At 54.2% G+C, this 18,902-nt stretch overlaps 1 protein-coding gene across 1 annotated transcript; it reads right to left on the bottom strand.

The window, feature by feature from the left end:
* Positions 1–10,237: 10,237 nt before the first annotated feature.
* LOC140908362 (transmembrane protein 121-like) lies at positions 10,238–14,896 on the bottom strand. The gene is made up of 2 exons (XM_073335332.1): positions 14,794–14,896; positions 10,238–11,655 (listed from the first exon to the last, which is right to left on the bottom strand). The coding sequence occupies exon 2, from the start codon at positions 11,652–11,654 to the stop codon at positions 10,692–10,694; it is 963 nt and encodes a 320-aa protein (XP_073191433.1). The 5' UTR covers position 11,655; positions 14,794–14,896; the 3' UTR covers positions 10,238–10,691.
* Positions 14,897–18,902: the final 4,006 nt, after the last annotated feature.

Genomic DNA, 18,902 nt, shown 5'->3' with positions numbered 1-18,902 from the left:
CAGTAAGGGGAGCTCTGTGCTTCAGACAAGCACGCCTCCACTTTGCAGTAGACATAATCAGTAGAATTGGAGGGGGCTTTGCAGGGACACAAGGGGAAAAACCAGAATGAAGAATCATGCCGATCATGATCAATTGATCCTGCTTTACTTATGCACCCCAGAGCTGGTGCTCTTTCCTGTGGTCGTCGTTGACTTCTGTAACACCACCACATTGTCTTAATGTAACTTCAGCCAGTAGGGAGAAAATGGTAAGTCACAAATTCTAATGGAACACTTATTACAGGGTGGAAAAAATCAACTGGGCTACGGCAAAATTGCAAGTACAGTCTCACTTCATAGCAAGCTTATGAAATCATGAATGAAGTGGAGAAAGTGAATAAGGAAGTGTTATTTACACATGAACCAGGGGTCACCCAATGAAATTAATAGGCAGCAGGTTTAAAACAAACAAGGAAGTAGTTCACTCAGTGCACAGTCACCCTGTGGAACTCGTTGCCAGGGGATGTTGTAAAGACCAAAAGTATTACTGGGTTTAAAAAAAGAATTAGATTACGTTACAGAGGCTAGGTCTATCAGTGGCTAGTAGCCAAGATGGTCAGAGATACAACGCCCTGCTCTGGGTGTTGCTAAACCTCTGACAGCAAGAAGCTGGGACTGGATGACAGGAGATGAATGAGTTGAAAATTGCCCTGATCTGTTCATTGACTGAAGCATTTGGCATGGGCCACAGCCAGAGACAGGATACAGGCTAGCTGGACCATTGGTTTGACCCTGTATGGTTGTCTTTATGGCCTGAATCCTGCACCAAACTCCCCCTGCATTCCACAGGACTTGAGTGAAAGATGGTGGAGATTCTGTGGCAGCTTCAGCTACCTTCAGGACCCCTCCAGCTTTCTGTGCATCGCTAGTGTTGCTGAAACTATCTACATCACATAAGTTAAAAATGAGTTGCCACCTCCTAAGGTTGTGCTGTAAGTCACGTGCCCTACATCCCAGAGCCCTGGATGGAACCTGGCTGTCCTGGGTCCCAGGCCATTTCCTTAAGTATGGCACCATCCCTTCTCTAGCGGCAGTGCCCTTCCGCCTTTGCTACACAGAAATTCCATCGTAGGCTACTGGTTGCTTGGCCAGGCCAGCTGGGTCTCAGCAGGGGGTAGACGTGGTGCTGGAGCAGCCCTGTTGCACCGCCAGCGTTGCCAAGCACAGAGAGGTGGCCCACTCTTTCAGCGTGGCGAAGGGTTGGTGTTGGTACGTGGGGGGAACTGGGTTCTATTGCTGGCTTTGCCAGAGGTGACGTTGGCTCAGGCCCATGACATAAGAAGTGCCAGTACAATCTGACTTTGGGGGGGGTCGAGTTTGGAGAGGATGCAGAATTCTATTTTAAACAAATTTCGCTTTAACTTTCAAAATACTGGTAAAACCAACGTTTTGTTTCATGGAACCATAACAGCCTACTTCCCTGCATCAGCAGTGGGGATTGCGTGCACCCACACCGGCACGCAGTTAGGCTACAGCCCTCTACCCTTCGAGTGAACACACCTTTAACAATTGGGTACACAGTGGTTTTCTAGACAGCAGGGGAATAGTGGGAATCGCGACTCCTTTGATCTATTCCTGACATGGGGGGCATAGTGTGGTCTAGTGATTACAGACAGGCTGCCCAAGCACTCTGCACATTCAGTCTGAAAAGTAGTGTAAGTGGATGAGTCTTGGATTTTAGTCCTAGCTGTGGTGATCTTGTGCAACCTCTGTTACCCTCTCTGTCAGATAAGAGGAAGGGTAGTTGTCTCCTCCAGGGTATGAGGCCTTGGTCAATAATAAGGACTGACGGGTACATAGAAGCACCAGCAGCCAGTGGAAGAGGCGAGCTGAATTCAGGGTCACCTGGTTTACAGTCCAGTGCACTTTCCCCAAGGCTAAATGGCATTTTGAGTGTCACCCCTCCTTCACCCCCCCCCCCCCCCCGGAGCCATAGGAGAATGTACCACAGTGTAGACCCAAAAGAATGGTCTAGGCTGCACATTTGAAATATTTGACTACTGCTGGACACTAGAAGGCACCAAGGCCTTCCCAGTAATACCAGTTCTAAGGTAAGAAGCCTCAGGCTGTCCAGTAATCCAGCCTTCCACCTCTCCCTTCCAGCTGTGAGCAAAACAGCATGAGGACACTCCCATTTATAAAAACAGCTTCACAGTTCCAGTCTGAATTTGTCTGGCTGCAGCTCCCAGACATTGATCGTATGCTGCCTTTGCCATAGTAAAGAGCCCCTTGCTACCAGAAATCTTTCCCCAGGTCAGCGCTTAGACTGTGATCAAATCACCTCAGCATTCTCTGGGGCAAACTAAATTAGTCTCTTACTAGGAGGCCGGTTTTCCATATCTCAAGTCATCCTGGTTGCTCTTATGAACTTGGTTCAGTTCCTCAATGCCCTTTTTGACGTATGGACTCTGAAACTGGGAATCTCAGTCCTGATGAGCTCCAATCTTATCCTCCCCTGCCCCACACTCTTCCTCAGCCCCTGTTTCTAGCCAGGGTGACTAGGTATGTAGATTTTAGAAAGAATACAAACAAACCTTTTTGCCCCTTAGCAGGGGTGTAACTACAGCTGCACCATGAGTATTGCTTATTCACTGCCTGCCCATTACCTCCAGTGTCACCCAGTGAGAAAATACACTGGTCTTTGGGGATCACTGCTCTTCCTGGTGTTTCTCGCCCCCTCCTCTGTCTTTGTTCGTCTCCCTTGTGCGTTTCCTTAGCTGCAGTCACTGCAAGTTCCTCCACTCCGAGCCCTTGGCCCTGTTCCTTTAGCTGAAATGATCAGGTAGTTCATGCTGATGTTTAAAGTCCCATCATAAGATTTGAAGTTGCCACCCTAGGAGCTCAAGTGGGGAGACCAAGTTCAGCGTGCTAGTACGTGTTTTCAGTGTGATCTTCACAAGCTTGAGGGCTGGAAGCTGAGGGTCTGTATGATCTGACTGCCCCCGAAGGCAGATGTGTAAACCTTTAATTCCAAAGAGCCAGCCATGGTACCAATGCAGGAGTGAAACCCTGAGTGGTTCTCCTGCTGTGATACCTACTGCAGTGCGAGGGGAGGCATGGCCAGAGATCGGCTGCCCCTCTCCTCTCTACAGAGTCTGCAGTTCCTGGCCACAGGAATGCCCCTAACCCTGAGCCCAGGGCCATTCCAGCTGCCACTTCCATGCCTAACCTCCTGCCGCCAGTGTTTAATCCCAACTACACTGGCCCTGCTTGATAACCCCCCCCACACACACACACACGTTTAACCCTCACTGCCCTGGCACCCCAACCCCCTCCACAGGCATTAAACTTCCACTGCCCAAGCACTGTGCAACACCCCCGCCCACCCCTGGGCATTTAACCCCTGCTGCCCTGGTACTATCTGATATTCCTCCTGGGCATTGAACTCCCTCGGTGCGGGCACTGCTGCTTCCTTCCCCTGATGTGCGTAACCCCTGTTCTCCTGGCACAGCAGAACCCCCACACGCTTGGGTGCTTAACCCTGCTGCCCTGGGGCTGCCTGACTCCCGCTTCCAGCTGTCTTTTCTCACAATCCTTTCTGAATTTTACTGACTAAACACACTTCCTGTCCTCCGGAACTTTACTGGCTCTGCCCTGCCCCCTCCAGCTAATCATGTGTCCTGGGGATCCCAGCGCCTCTCCCCCCATCAGGAAGGTCTCCCCACGTCTATTGCTCCTAACGTTTTGCCCATGTGGTTTGGGGCCAGGGGTGGGTTTGGAGGCAGGATAGGAGGGGACGTGAACAAGTGGCTTCTGAGATTTAAGACTGTGGACAATGGCTGCATGAAGCAGGTTTAATTCATTTCTCAACATTGTTCTAATGCTCTGCTGGCAGGCCACAGCTGGGGGGAGCTGGCCTAGAAACCTCACAGGGGGGGTTGGTTGAGATATACTGCACTAAGGCACTAAGTCTGCAGTGCAGAATATTTGACTGCTTGGGCAGGTCGGGGAGTGCTGGCCCAGTTGTAAATCCCATTTGATGGACTGCTCAGCTTCAGTGGCTACAACATTCACGCCAGCAGGTTTGAGTGGCATCAGGGGTTGTCTTGTTTCCCACTGACTGACATGGCTGTAACTACAGCAAATGAAAGTACGGGCTACCCGAGCATTAAAATTAGCAATTGGAGGCCGTTCAAACAGAGGCATGTTTAATTGCTTCCTAACAAAAGTCCTAGCCAGAAAACAACCTGCATTTGTGCTTTTCCAAATGACACAACGCAGGTTTTGTGTTTGTGTCGCGCACTCTCCAGAGCAAACCTGCTCAGCTTACAGGAAAAAGAGAGGGTTTTTCTAACCACCAGCCACAGAAACACCACCTGAAATGTGACAGCACCGCTGGGTTCTTTTTGACCCACCCTCCCCCCGAGCAGAGAGGTTCTGCAATCTGTGGATGGTGCACCAGCTAGAAAAGAGAGTCAAAGCCTCTCTTGCAGAGCTAAGGGTATCTTCGGTACATGTAATCATGACTACATTACATTTATAATGTGCCTATAGAATAAAGGCCAAACCGGTAATATAGATACATGGTGCTTTAAAAGGGCCAGGTTCACCCATGCAGTCATGAGCCAAATCAGCGGGCAGGAAGGTCTAACGCACATCACACACATTCTTTGGTCCCTGCGGTAGCCTGGGCTAGCAGCAAACCCAGCATAGTGCAAGACTGGGAAGAAAGAAACTACCTACCTGGGCTATGCTTTAGGGAAGTCCAAGCCCTCAAAGCATGCCTTTGCCCACCATAAAGAAGCAAGTCAGACAGGTTTGGGGGCTCACAGACAGTGAAATAACTCCTGGGTAAAGAGCCTGTCCTGAGCAGTCCCAGCTCCACAGGAGAATTCATTTTACAGAGCAATGCTTCAGCCATGGGACTGGGTGCTGTCTTGTCCCAGGACGCAAACGGAGAGGAACACCCACTACTCTCCTCGAGCCGCATGGGAACAGGCATAGTCCATCATAAAAAAGGCAGGTCTCACTGTGAAATGGGCCGTGGGCGCTCTCTGATATTACTTCCTGGGGAACCTATTCAAGCTTCTTACCTACTGCACCCCCTTGAGGTGGTTGAACGCCATGACGGACACAGCCCCCGGCTTATGTGCAGGTACCGGTCTCTCCAGCCATATACCTTCCAAATTCAGCAGAGCCAGAAAAGCTCACCAAAATGCTGACCTTTGCTCCAGGGAGTGGGGGGAGCAATTGGATCATCCTGGCTCCCCGGGTTCTATCTTGGGGGGGCTGCAGGAGTTGCTCTGGGCTCAGCCCTGCCCCACCGCACTTGCAGGAGATGTACTGGCTGGAGGAGGAGTTCAAAGGGAGCAGAGCAGCTCACCTGTGGGCAGGCCAATGAAGACAAAGGTTCTGCAACTCACATACCTGAGAAAAGGGCTGAGGGAAGGCAGGATCTCCCCTATCCACAGCTGCCCAAAGGTCCCTCCTCGGACCAATGTCTCATGTACCTGTGTGGGAGGCATTGCCCCCTCTCTCCTACTCCCCCAGTCAGTGCTGATTCCCCAGCTGTGGTTAGGACTGGCCCTGAAGGGGAGAGACTGGGAAATGACCTGGCCGAAGGCCCAAGGCCCAAGAGGAGGCAGCCATCGCCCCAAGAGGGAGAGAGCTACCACACCATCCCTGGCCACAAAGAGGTGCCATGTGGTGAGTTGACGCCCCTCTGCTGTTGGACTGGGAACTTCGGGCAATAGTAGGGTGGTACGAAGTGGCAGGCTTCATGACCAAAACTGCCCCTCACCCTACCCCCTGTATGTTGAAGGGACTAAGCCCCTGACCACTAGGCAATGCTCCCTATGGGCAAAGACCATCACAGAGCTACAGCCATAAAAGTAAGTGTCCCAATAGGGATCCCAAGGGCACGGTTGAGGGCCGAGCCCTGGGCTGTCCCCAGGAGGCTAATGCGTGAGCCTCACACAGCTCCCTTAATGCGCCACAGGCCTGACCTGCCCAGCACTGCACTCTTCCACTCCTGCAGCCCTGATCTGAAGCCCTACATCCAGCCTCATGCAGCCGCTTCTTAGTGACATGCACCCCAGCAGCGTTTGCCAGCTCAGCCAGTCATGAAGGGCCGGGGTGGGGAAGCAGGACGGGTCGGGTGAGGGGCTGCCCTCTTTATTCCAGCTGAGGGAGAGCCCCTTCTTTCCTGCACCAGCTCCTTTCCCTGCTAAATGAGGCCTGACTAATTCAATCTGCCCCCGCCTATTTCCTTCCTTCCAGCCCTTGAGGGATCCCTTCTCCAGCTGAAAGGTCCTACCCTGGCAGGCAGTGTGCCAGACACCTGTGGCCCTTTGCCCTCTTGGCTGCTGTGCCTCCAGCAGAGTCGGCTGGGCCAGGCCCCCGGTCCAATGGGTGGTGCAGTTCCAGCTGCAGAGGGGATTTGGGTTTTGCTTTGGTCACATGCCGTTGGCATCCCTAAGAATGCCAGATGCCTGAGCGAGCCCCAGCTAGCTGGAGCTGGCCTTCAGTGTCAGGAGATGTGAAAGCACGGTAAATTGGGGGCTTTGATTTGCCTTCTGGTTTGGAGCGTGTTGGGGAGGGAGGAAGGGGAGGATGGTTTCAAGCTTTCCTTCCCAGCTAGGAGGGCTAGAAACAGACTCCTCCTTTTCAATGAAAGCTGCGGTTCTGAGGGTACCCAGAGTTGGCATGCATCACTGCCGCCTGGGGGCATGTCCATCGTCGAGGGCCTGGACCAGCACCGCATCACCAGCAGCACTAGGCTGGAGCGGGGACAGCTCTGTGGGAGTTGGGCGCTGTGCCCAGGGGCAGGGGATGGCGGCACGGCTGGCTGAGCAGGGGAACAGCTGGGCTGAAAGCTGCCCCTGAGGAGCCCCTGCCCAGAGCAGCAGTGCGAGTCCCTTCCGAGCTCTTGGAAGGTCTGCTAGTGCAATGCGTATGCAGATTCAAAAGGGCCTGTTCTGCCCCAGCTGCAGAGCAGCTGGTGTGGGGGTTGTGTGCATCCATTTCACTAGTGAATTACCAGTGGGCAGCCCCCTTGCATGCACTCTGCCACATGCCTCCCCTCTGCAGTGAGGACAGAGGTGGGCTGCTCCACACGTGCCAGGGATAGGGTTAACAGCACCGAGGCTGGGCTCCCCCATCACTCTGTCAGTGTGCAGCCACGCTGTGCTTTGTATTCCACTCACGAGTGAGTGGCTAATTGGTGAGATGGATGAATCTCGTGTGGCTCTGCCTCGGGCACCTGCTGCTGCTTCTCTCTGTTTGCGCTCCAGCCCTGCCAGCCTGGAGAGACGAGGGCTGGCCTGAGCTGCAAGCCAGGGGTGCAATGCCTCCTACTCAGGCTGGCTCTGATCCTCCTGCAGTACAGACCTAGAGATCTCAGGCTAGATGGCTGCATGAGAGAGAGAACTGGGTCTCCTGCTAACCAGACTGCATCTCCATGGAAACAACTAACCAGGGAACAAGCAGCCCAGGGGTATGAGAGCTCAGCAGACCCAGTGGTCAGCAGAAGATGGGTAGGGTGAGAGGGGGGAAGGCTCTGGGACTGAGCCATGGGCTGCAGGGAATGGTACTTCAGTGAGTGGCAATTCATGTTACTGAGCATCTCCCCAAGGCCTGGCCCAGCTCGAAGCTGGAGTCTGGCAGGATCTTCCCAGGATGTGGCAGGGAGCCAGTGGAAGAGCTGTGGAGGCTGCATTTCCAGCTCCTGTGACCTGTGTCTCTGGGGCTTGGGACCAGCCCAGAGCCCTGGCGGGAGGTTGGGCAGCGATAGCAAAGCTGCTGATGAGATGACTTATGGGTGTGTAAATACTGGACACTGCACAAAGGGTTAATGCTGACACCTGGCCCAAGGGGGCTTTGGTAAAGTGGGAATATTTTTATGAGTTCTGTTTGTGCCCCCGTTTCCCTTATATGCCACACTGTTACACAGTGGTGGGAAGGGGCTGTTTGCTCCCAGCGCAGGCTGAGACATGGGGATAGGTGTCACCTAGCTGTCTGGGGCTTGGTCCCCAGATCAATGGAGCATTTGAAAAGACAACAGCAAATCCAATTGCCCAGACATTGACACTCCTCAACCAGTGACCCAGAAGGATTTGGATCTCCCCACCGCTCAGCAGGGAGGCTGAGCAATAATCCTGAGCTGTAGCGCAAGGAGTGGGAAGGTGTGAGGTGGGGGACAAGAGATGGCTGCCGGAAGGAGTCAGGGCTTTCGCCTGGAGTCTGATAGAGGAGGTCGGAGGTCAGACAGAGGGACGGACATAGCTTGAGCCAGGGGCTCCCGGAGGAGCTCGGCTGAGCTCTGGGCTAACCAGAATGACCTATGCTTTAGCCTTTGCTTCTCTGGACTACCCTAAGGACTTCCTATGCTATGTTCCAGTTAACAAATAAACCCGACAGTTTTGACAATGCTGCGTGAGTCTCACCAGAAATGCTTGGTGAGATGCATGAATCCCTGCAGAGCGGACACGTCTCCCTCAGGGTCTGTCTCAGCTGGTCTTGCTGAATGGAGCTCATGCTGTGAAGCAGGGTGCTGTAGGCCCGGTGGTCTTGTCTAAGGAGGAGGTAAAGCCACGTGGCTTACCTGGAGGAAGAGTGAGACCCTAGTGGGTCTGGCACACCGCAGGGGTTCCTCCTAGAGACTGTTCCAAAGCTGGGGCCGTAGCACCGATGCTGCGGATCCATGACAACAGCCCAGATGGGGATGGTTGTTCATGGGATGATGGAGGATTTAGCAGAGAACTAGCAGAGAAGCTGCCTTCAGTGGGCACTGGCTCTGAAGCCCCTTGGCATTGTAGAGCATCTGGCCCCGAGGAGGGTTAATGGCAAGGAACTGGGCCATGCCATCCAGGCCTGGTGGGCTAAGCAGTTCCCCAGGGAATGGACAGGGCCCAGCCGGCAGAGAAAAATGGAGTGTGCTGAGCAGGTAGCAGAGACCCCCGAGAGAGGTGGACTTGGTGGGATCCTAGCTGGGCTTCTTGCACGTCATATGGCTGAGGCCCCGGGCTGTGTGGGCATGCCGTGCCGACACTGAAAATACCCTGGGTGTGTCACAAGGAAACTGAACCACATCAAACCTGCTACCACCCTGCAACCTCTGAGAGCAGCCCCCTCCCACAGCCAGTGCCCCTCCCAGAGCCAGCACCCTGACAGCATCGCTGCCCCACAGCCAACACCCCACACGCCATCCCCTCCCAGAGCCAGCTCCCCTTGATCCATGGGTTGCTGAAGACCCCAAGGCTCTAGCCCTGGGAGCTTTGATGAGCTGCACCGTTTGAAGTCTCGGGAGTGGTTAATCACTCCCTGGTGGTGAGAGGCGGAGCTGAGCTCAGCTAAGCAGCAAAGACTGGGTATAAAAAGTCACTTGTGAGGTGAACTCAAGAGCCACAAACAGAGGCAGCTAACGGGAGATACTGAGGGCGTTTGGCGTGGGAGAGGCTTTCTTTCCAGGTTCAGCTCTACGTGCGATAAAAAGATAGCCAGCAATGGAACAGTGGTGGTGACCTGCAGTGAAAGTGCCATGTTCTCTTTCCTGCCTGAAGCCAGGAGGGTTTTCCTGGGCATGAAGTGCAAGTTGGTGACCATGCCGGAGCAGAAGATTCTTGGACTGGAGGGGCAAGCTGAGACACTGCTAAGAATCAGAGAGCTTCTAGAGGAGCTTCTAGACAATCAGATTTAGGAAACACCAGTACCCCAAGTTCAATGAAGAATTGAGCTGACCACCAAGAAATGGGTGAGCTAGGGAGTTAGACAGGAGGCCTGGCAGTTTGTAACTGGCAGAGGAAGAGGTCACAGTGGCTTTCTGTACAGATGGAGAAAGGTGAGGATGGGCAAACTGGGGCCAGCAGAGAGAAGAGAAGCAAGAGGAATTCCACACAGCTAGGAGTTTCAAACAATATCGGGTTTCAAAGTGGAAACTATGGAAGATGCCTCTCAAGATCCAGCAGGTCCAAGGGAACAAAGAGATGTACAGGTCACGTATGCAGATGGCAGCTCAGCCCAATGTGTAAGAAAAGCAAGCTTACCCGCAAAGAATTCTCCAACCATCCATGGAAGACAGACAATTCTTGTTGGAGATTCCATACTCAGAAGAATGGAAAGAACATTCTGCAAATGACAGGCAGACAACAGGACAGTATGCCTCCTTCTCAGAGCCAGGACACAAGCTGTCACTCTAAGACTGGATAGGCTCATGAAGTGTACAGGCAAGGATCCATTAGTGATGGTTCATATTGGCCCAGCAGAAACAATCGAGGGCAGAACGGGTGCCCCTTTGGCACCATTAGACTGTGCAGGGAGTGCATGAAGATTGTGTCCCCCCGGGACATTCCCAGCAGGCCCACCACAGAGCCATCGCGCCGCGACACCCTTGCAATTGAAGGAATACAGGGAAGCAACCCTGTTGCCTGGCACTGCCTGTTCCCCTTTGGCAGCCTCTCCACAAGGCCCGCAAGTTGGCCTTGGGGGCTGGCTACCATTGGCTATGGTGCCAAGGCCCTGTTCTATGCCATGCTGCCCCGGAAGTGACCGTTCCCCAGCCCCGTGCTCAGTGAGGACGTGGCTGGTCAGTTTGTCCGTGCAAAGCAAGGATGGGTCGCTCACAGACTGCCTGGAGGAACCAGCCCTGGGCGGGAACTCGGCAGGTGCCAGTACTCTGCCATTGTTAGGCTCCAGTCTGCGGTGCCCGCCTCAGGTCACGTGTTCCCCTGGCCCAGAGCCTTGGGGCCGGGCATCTGGTTCTGGGATTTCAGCAGCTGCAGGGCAGGCTGGGGCTGGGGTGTGGAGCTGTGCTGGGGCTCAGCGCTGAGCCCGGGCTCAGCGCTGAGCCCTGCTGGCATGTTGCGCAGCTGCTTCCGGTACTGCACAAACATACAGAGCTTCAGCGCGACGGCCAGCACGTTCTTGCCCATGAAGATGCCCGAGACCCGGGCGTCCCTGAAGAAGACCATGTTGCTCCCCCTGATGAAGAGGGTGGCGATGTTGACAGTGAGCAGGCTCAGTATAGGGTAGAGCATCATCCGGTGCGGGACGATGCTGAATCCTTGCATGCTGATCTCGCACAGGGACACGCAAGGGAGAGTCAAGAGCAAAATGTAGCAGTAGAAGAACATGAGGCCCTCGGCCCAGAGGGGCAGTCCTTTCTTCTGGGGCTCCCACAGGTTGGCCTGGATGTCCAGCACGTCCAGCATGTCAATGATGACCCAGAAGAGGCGGTTGCGGAGGTCCTCCTTCTTCTTGAAGGTCCGGACGTAGTCCATATGCTCAGTGGCTACCAGCAGCACATAGAGGGCTGGGATGCAGACAGACAACAGCAGGGTCAGGGCTTTGCGTGCCAGAAGGTCCAGGGTCTTCCGGTCAGCCTTGTAGTTCTGGTAGACAAAGTAGACCTTGATCTCCAACACAAAGACGTAAAGGAACCAAAGGATCATGGCGTAGCCGCGCTTGGCTGTCCTCACCTCGGCCCCGACCCAGACCGCCATGTACCGGAGCACCAGCAGGAAGCAGAGGTCACCCACCGAGACCATGAGGCAGATGCCCAGTTTCCGGGAGCCCTGGTTCTGCTCCACCAGGTAAGCATCCATCAGCACCAAGCTGCTCATGATGAGGATGGTGGAGAGGCAGACATGGGGCTTGTTGACAGGCGGTGGGGGAACCATCCTGGAAGGAGGAACACATGGGTCAGTCAGGCAGCTACTTTGCTGTAGGGCTCTTTCTGCTCTGTTCAAATCTCCCCGGCCTTGGTGGGCAGCACGTTCCTCCCTGCCACCTCTTTCCCAGTCAGCTGTGGGCAGCAGGGGGTGGGGTGCTGCTTTGCATTGCTGAGGTCTGCCTCCCCACCCAGCATGCCTGTGCCAGGTCCCCCTCTGCCCCCCCAAACAGTATCCCTGCGCCAGGCCTCTCGTGCCCCCCATTATACCCCTGCCAACCCACAGTGCAATTAAAACTGCTATTAATCATGACTAATTTTTAAAATCTAGTTAATTTATTTTGCGTTAATTGCTTGCATTAACTGCAATTAATTGACAGCCCTAATTGCCAGTGACAGAGAATCCACCATGACCCTTGGTAAATTGCGCCAATGGTTAATTACCCTCATGGTTAAAATGTAATCTTATTTCCAGTCTGAATTTGTCTAGTTTCAATTTCCAGCCATTGCATCTTGTTAGACTTTTGTCTGCTACAATGAAGAGCCCATCATCAAATTTTTGTTCAAGTCGAGACTGTGATTACAAAATGGCAAATTGGTTTTCAATGTCTCTGTATGTGAACTTTGGAGATGATGCAAAACTCTGCTTTAAACAAACCCTGTGACACCCTTCGTGCCGATGCAGCTGTTACCACTCCAGGTTTCTGTGTCCCCGCTGACCCTCGTAGGGGCACCTTTCACTAGTCTGTAACACGCGGGAATGTGAAGGGGCGAGGTCCCATTATTTGATAAATGTCTTGTAGTGTCACTTTGCCTTGTGCCATCCAAGGGCCTCGATTTGATAAATTTCTCCTGTGCCCAGACCTCTCACGCTGTGCACAGAGAAACCTAGAGCAAGGACTCAAACAGCCAGGGCACCAACCCTCACATCCAGGGTGTTGCGATCTGGGCGCTGTGTTTTAGCTTAGTGCTCTGGATTCCTCAAGTGCTGGGGCAGGGAAGTGTTGCCTGATATGCCCCCCTCCTCCGTCCGTGCAGAGTAGTGTCCTCCCCAGGTACCAGGGAGAATGCCACCACTCTGGTTCTGTCTCTCTTTCTGGCCTGGGCATGGCACGGGTGCAGCTGCTGCGGCTTGCTGCATGGGGAAAAGAGGAGGAGCAGAGCCAGGATCCTGACTGCTGCTGCTCCACAGCTGCCCTGGAGAGAAGCCAGCACCAGGGCTGAGACTGGAGGAGGAGGAGGGGAGTGTGTTTGTCCCAGTGGAGGCACGGAAGCCCCCTGCTAACCAACATGGCTGGCGGCTAAGCCTGGAGCAGTCTGAGGCTATGGGCATAGCATGCTGAGCCGCACTCCGCCCTGGCTGTGCCCTGAAGGTCCCAAGTTAAAATCCTGCTGAGCACCTGTGCCCAGAGAAAAATAGCATGTGATCATGCCGGTAAAGGCGGTGGCCTAATGCATGTACCCAAGGGGCACAGTCCAGATTGCAGAGGTAAACGAACATCCCCCAGTGCATGGGCTGGGTTGGGGGGGACCCAGCAGGGGCCTGGGCTTGGTCCACACTGATTTAGTATTTTCACCTGTGATCTGGAAGTGAGCGGTGAGCAGCAGGTAACACTTAATTGGGAGCTGTGATCAACAATGAAGACAGAACAAAAGAGCCCGAGGGACCCAGCAGGGGCAGAAATGACCAAGCTGAGACGCAGCTGGGATGGATGGAGCTACCCCAGCTGGGGAGAACAAGCTAAACCACCCCCCGTCATGGGGAGAAACCAACCTAGGAGACAGTGCGGCTGAGAGAGCCGAAGCCCTTGCTTACACTAGTGTCTCCCCTTATACTTTCCCTTCATTCTCACTGCTGGGGCAGCCCCCCCGGCCTCCTGCATGGGGGCCACGGTGCCACGCAGGCCTGCTCCCAGCCGGGTTAGCCGAGACGTGGTTAAACACCAGCAGCTGCGACTGGAAGGGCTGAACCCGGCGGCGCAGCAAGGGCGGGGAAGAGCCAGGCAAAGGCAGAGCCCTGGGGCCACAGTGGACGTCAGCCGGAAATGCAACGTGGCAGCGAAAATGGGCAATGCGACTGAGGGCTGCAGGCCCAGAGGCAGCACCTTGCTGAGCAGGGGGTGGCCCCTGAATGCGCAGCTGGGCCAGGCCCAGCGCCCTCCATTGCGGGCACCACATTACCAGAAAAACGCTGACAGCCGGAGGGAATTCGGAGAAGAGCCACAACATGGTCAGGGACTAAAGCGTTAAGAGTTCAGTGAGTCCAGCTCAGCTCAGCAAGGGCAGCTATGCTGTGGCTGTGAGAGGAGGAGAAATAGAGTCCCTGCCCCAGAGAGGCTTTCTCCTGGGGAATTGACTTCCCAGGGATAGGGCCAGGAGCCCTCAAGTGCCTGGGCCATTGCAAACCTGCCTGGCCCCAGCCCTGGAGAATGGCCCATAGGGCCTGTCCTACACTGTCCAGCTCTAATATATGTCACTTGATCCTCTGACTCTCCTCTGGCCATGGCCACACTCCTGCCCCCGCTGGCCCCCGCCTGCCCGGCCACAGCAGCACTCCAGACCCCCACGGGTCGGGCAGAGCTCCTGGAGCACCAGCCCGCCTCTCTGGCCTGGGCTCCGTAGCCCACCAGCTCCTGGGCCCGCACTGCTGGCGCAGACTGGCCAGGGCACAAGCTCCCAGCCCCTTGCAGCCAGCCGGCATCTCACTCGCTGCCGCCAACACCACCAGGCCCAGGACTGGCCTGGCCAGGAGAGACACGGCTGTGCCGGTGCCAAGTAGCCCGGGTGGGACAAGACGTCATACAACCCCCTATTCCCCCCAGGCGTGTGCGTGTGCCCTCTGCCTGCCCTCCTCGGTGTCGCCAGCCCAGCCGGGCAGTGCCAGCCAGGCCCACCAACGCAGCTGGCTCCCTGGGGCACCCTGGGGAGACGGCTGCCGAGCCACCAGGGCCCCCCCGGCTCCCTGTCTCCAGGGCCCCGTTCCTCTGCCCTGTGCAGGGGGCAGGCTAGGGACTCTCTGCCCTGCCAGGCCACGGCAGCAGGTTCAGGTCTGCCCCAGCCCCGGGTCACTCGCCCTCCTGCGTGGGGGGCGAGTCCCAGCCGGCCCCGGCCGCTGGGAAGGGGCAGCCGAGCGCGGAGCGGGGCTTTACCTCGCGCCGGTCTCTGCCGAGATGCTGCTTCCCCTACGCGGCCGGCGCCTGCTCCCGGGCTGGGCGGCCGGGGCCGGGCGCTCCCCGCTGCTCCGGGCCCCTGCGAGCCGCTGGAGGCCGGGCGCGGGCGGGCAGCTGCCGGCGGCTCCCGGGCTCTCCCTGCAGCGGGACCCCCGGGCGGGCGGCGAGCCGGGGCTGGGAGAGCGGCCGCGGCGCTGCCAGGTCCATGCCCGGCCCCGGTGCTGCGGCTGCAGCGCGGCCCGGCCCGGCGGCGCCCTCCCCGGCTGCCTGCGCGCTGGCCCCGCGGAGCTCAGCGCCCGGGCTCGCCGCCGTCCCAGGCGCCCCTCGCTGGGCCCCGCAGCGCGGCCCCTGCCGGGCTCCGCTCCCGTCCTGTCCGCAGGCTGCGGGGAGGCCGCGGCGGGTGGGAAGCAGGGAGGCGGCGCGGCGCAGCGGGCGGGTGGCGCCGTGGTCGCTGCCGCTGGGCGGAGGGTCACCGGGCAGCTGTTCCCGCGTGGGGCCACAGGGTCTGGCGGCAGCTGCCCGGCTCCCCGTTGGCCGCCAGGACAGACACATGCTCCTGTGGACACAGCCAGGGACGTTCAGAGCGGTGAGCTGGGTCCCAGGGTAGCAGAGAGACAAGGTGGAGGAGGGAATAGCTTCTACTGGACCAACTTCTGCTGGAAAGAGAGACAGGCTTTGGAGCGTGCCCAGAGCTCATGCTCAGGGCGGGGAGAGGTCGCTGCTAAATACAAGGTGGAGCAGCTTCTTGGGCATAAGTAGTTAGCGCATATTTCAAGGGACCTTTCAAGGGGAAGTGGCTGGTTTACACCCCTCCTGCCACAGCGGTCCAGGAGAAAAAAAAAGCGGGGGTGTTTAGTGCCTTACAGATTGTTGTAAGCCATTCCTCCGGTGTCCCTGTTCAGTCCACGGTTGTTAGTGGCTAGCAAAGTTAGGAATGTGAGCTCCCAGGCTTGTCATTTGAAGGTGTTGTGCAGGGTTCCTTTGGAGGATGAAGACTGAGAGGTCAGGTCTAGAGTGAGGCCTCTGTGAAAAGTGTTCACCATACCGGTGAGAGAGTGTTTTTGTCTTTTTATCATTTTTCTGTGTGACTTCTTTGGAGAGCGCAGCAATTGTCTGGTTTCACCCACATACAGCGGATGAAACCAGAGAGCAGTTGTTGCTGGGACATTTCGTGCACTGGATGAAGTACACGACATGTTGTGATAGGCTTGTGTAGGGCGCCATGGACCACTCTAGTTCTCTGGTAGAAGCTTCTCTGATAATGTTTCAGCAAGACGATTGAGTAAAATATCAGCAAGGATTTACCATCTACAGAGAGCAGGGAGATACACAGTCAGATCTGTTGCCTTTATTTGTGTATAGTGTAACTATGATTGCATCTTTGACATCCAGGAGAATGTTCTCAGTTTCCCAGATATCTTTAATAAGTTAATACGGATAGTTAACCGTTTGGGGGCCTGCAAGTTGAAAAATTTCCACTGGCATGTTGTCTTTGCCTGGCAATTTCCTGACTTCATTTGTTTGATAACTTTTTGCACTTCCTCAACAGTAGGTGAGGAGGCAATTTCTTCATGTGTGGGGTGCTGGCTTAGCTCCTCTAGCATCTGAGAGTTGACACTAGAGGGACAGTGGAATAGCTCGGCAAAGTGCTGCCCCCCATCTTTTCGAGATGCCATTTTTGTCTTTGAATTAAGTGGATGCCTCTGAACTCTTCAGCGGAGCTGGTCCCAAAATAACGGTGTGGTGTTCATATCAGCGTAAGCCTGTATTTCTTCTGCTTTCTTTCCTCACTAGTTCCTCGCTCTGGGAGAACATAAAGCTGTAACAGCTAAGCCTAATCGCTAGGACATCACAATTGCTTGCAAGACTACTGTTGGTGTGTTCTGTTCATGCCTAGAACATTGGTTGTGTCTACAGTTGGTTGAAGAGGTGTTGATTGTCTACTAATGTGATTCTGGGTGAATTAATACATTGATTGTTAAGAATAAAAAAATGTCCTGGTTTAAGAAATATTGTCTAAGATAAAAGTTGACCTGAAAAGAACCTGGCCAACTTTTTAAAGACTCTTGGGTGCAAGTTATCCAGGCCTTCTGATAATGGGCTGGAAAGAACTTCATCAGCCTCATGGGATTAGAGTACATTATCCTGTTTTTTTCCAGATACAGAACAGAAATATTTATTGAATACTTCTTCGTTTTCTGCATCATTATTAACAATATTACCATCTCCATCTAGTAATGGGACTATACCATTGCTTGGAGTTCCGTTGTTCCTAAGATACTTAAAAATTCCTTCTTATGGCCCTTAGCCCTGCAAGCCATGGATTTTTGCCTGATGGCTTTAGTTTCCCTTATCAATTTTCTACACTTCATAACTTCTAATTTATACTGATTACTATCTATTTACCCCTTTTCCCATTTGTTATGTATTCCTTTTTAATTTATAATTCCTGCCTTCACTTTTGCACTTACTCAGGATGGGCTTTTAGCCAGAATTATGCTCTTTCTTGACTGTAGAATCGTGGCTTTTTGGCCACTTAATGGTCTCCACTTCAAGAAGTCCCAATTTTAATTCGCATTTTTCTGCCTGATGTTTCACTCATCATTTTCCTCAGCTCTGGGAAATTAGCCCTTTGAAGTACCCAGCATGTGTATTACTGGTTGGCACTGTCCCTTGTTTGGCATAGTGAATGTAATCAGGTCATGATCACTGGTTCCTAGGCACACCAACTTCCAGCCCAGTGATTAATTCATCTTTATCTGTCATAATTAGGTCCACAATAGAGTAACCTTGTGTTGGGTGCAATACCTTTTGTGTCAGGAAATTATCATCCATACTTTTTAGAAACTCACTGTTTTATTGAGACCTCCCGTATATGTCTCCCAACTGAAATCCCCCATAACAACACAGCTTTTCCTTCCAGATATTAAAGACCATTGCTGAAGGAATAAGTAATTCTGCTCTCTGGTGCGATTCAGAGGTCTGCAATGGATCCCCACCAGCACCCCTACCTGGACTTTGTACATTAGCACATTGACCCATGTGCATTCAAGATCCTGTGGTTCTGAGTTATCAATAACTTTAAAGCAGGTAATGATGCCTTCAGTGTAGAATGTCTCCCCCACCCCCTCCCGTCCTTCCTGAGCAGTTTACACCCAGTGATTGTAACATTCCAGTCATGCCAGTTGTCCCCAGGTTTCAGTGGTGTGAGCTGTATCAGATTTCTTCTCATCAGTGAGAATTTCCAGTTCCTCTTGCTCGTTACCCAGATGCCCAGCATTGGGATGGAAGCAATTGAAAAACTTCTCTTCACGTTCTTTGTCACGTCAGTTGAATGAGGTTTTGAGGCCCTGAGTATGAGTTTGTACTGCCTTTGCCTCCAGAGCACTCTCTAGATTGGAGCTAGCAAAGAGGCCCAGCAAACGGGAGTTTGCAAGGGAGGTTAGAGAGGGAGCAAGAGAGCCAGACACACCTGATTAACATTCTCTAAGGCCAATAAACACCCCCTCCAAAAATCCCCCGAACAAACCAGCCCAACAAAGAAAGCTGCAGGAGTAAAAGGAATGCAGGCAGAAGTCCAGCAGCAGAGTGGGGCTAGCCAGTCAATTGCACTGAGCGCAGCGTGGATTATGGGCAGGTGGTGTGTGTGTGCATTCGGTGCGAGGAGTTCATACCCTTCGGAGACTCTGCCCAAGCTCTGGAGACCAGAGGGGCTGAACTGGAGGAGCACAGGGAGACAGAGAGAGGTACATAGAGGAGACTTTCCAGGACACAGCAAAGCGGTCCCACTCCTGCTCTGACAGCCTCTGTGCTGTCCAGGAGGATGAAAGTCTCGGGGAAGGGGAACATCAAGCTGGAGCAGAGGGAAACAATCCCATATTTGGGACCCTCCTTCCAGACGATGTCATGGTATCTGCTGGCACTGAGGATACCCCTCTCGGGGGGAGGGAACCCCAGTTATTAGGAAGAGAGAGGTAATATTTAGGGGGGATTCAATTATTAGAAATACAGATAGCTGGGATTGTGGTGACTGGGAGAACCGCCGGGTAAATTGCCTGCTGGGTGTAAAGGTTGCAGACCACTTGAGA

The sequence above is a fragment of the Lepidochelys kempii genome, chromosome 3 (assembly GCF_965140265.1).
Source record: "Lepidochelys kempii isolate rLepKem1 chromosome 3, rLepKem1.hap2, whole genome shotgun sequence".
Lineage (NCBI taxonomy): Eukaryota > Metazoa > Chordata > Testudines > Cheloniidae > Lepidochelys > Lepidochelys kempii.
This window is presented reverse-complemented; position numbering and strand designations above follow the sequence as displayed.

What these genes read in the sequence shown, in the direction of transcription:
- LOC140908362 (XM_073335332.1), bottom strand. Translation starts at nt 11,654, where the DNA reads ATGGTTCCCCCACCGCCTGTCAACAAGCCCCATGTCTGCCTCTCCACC.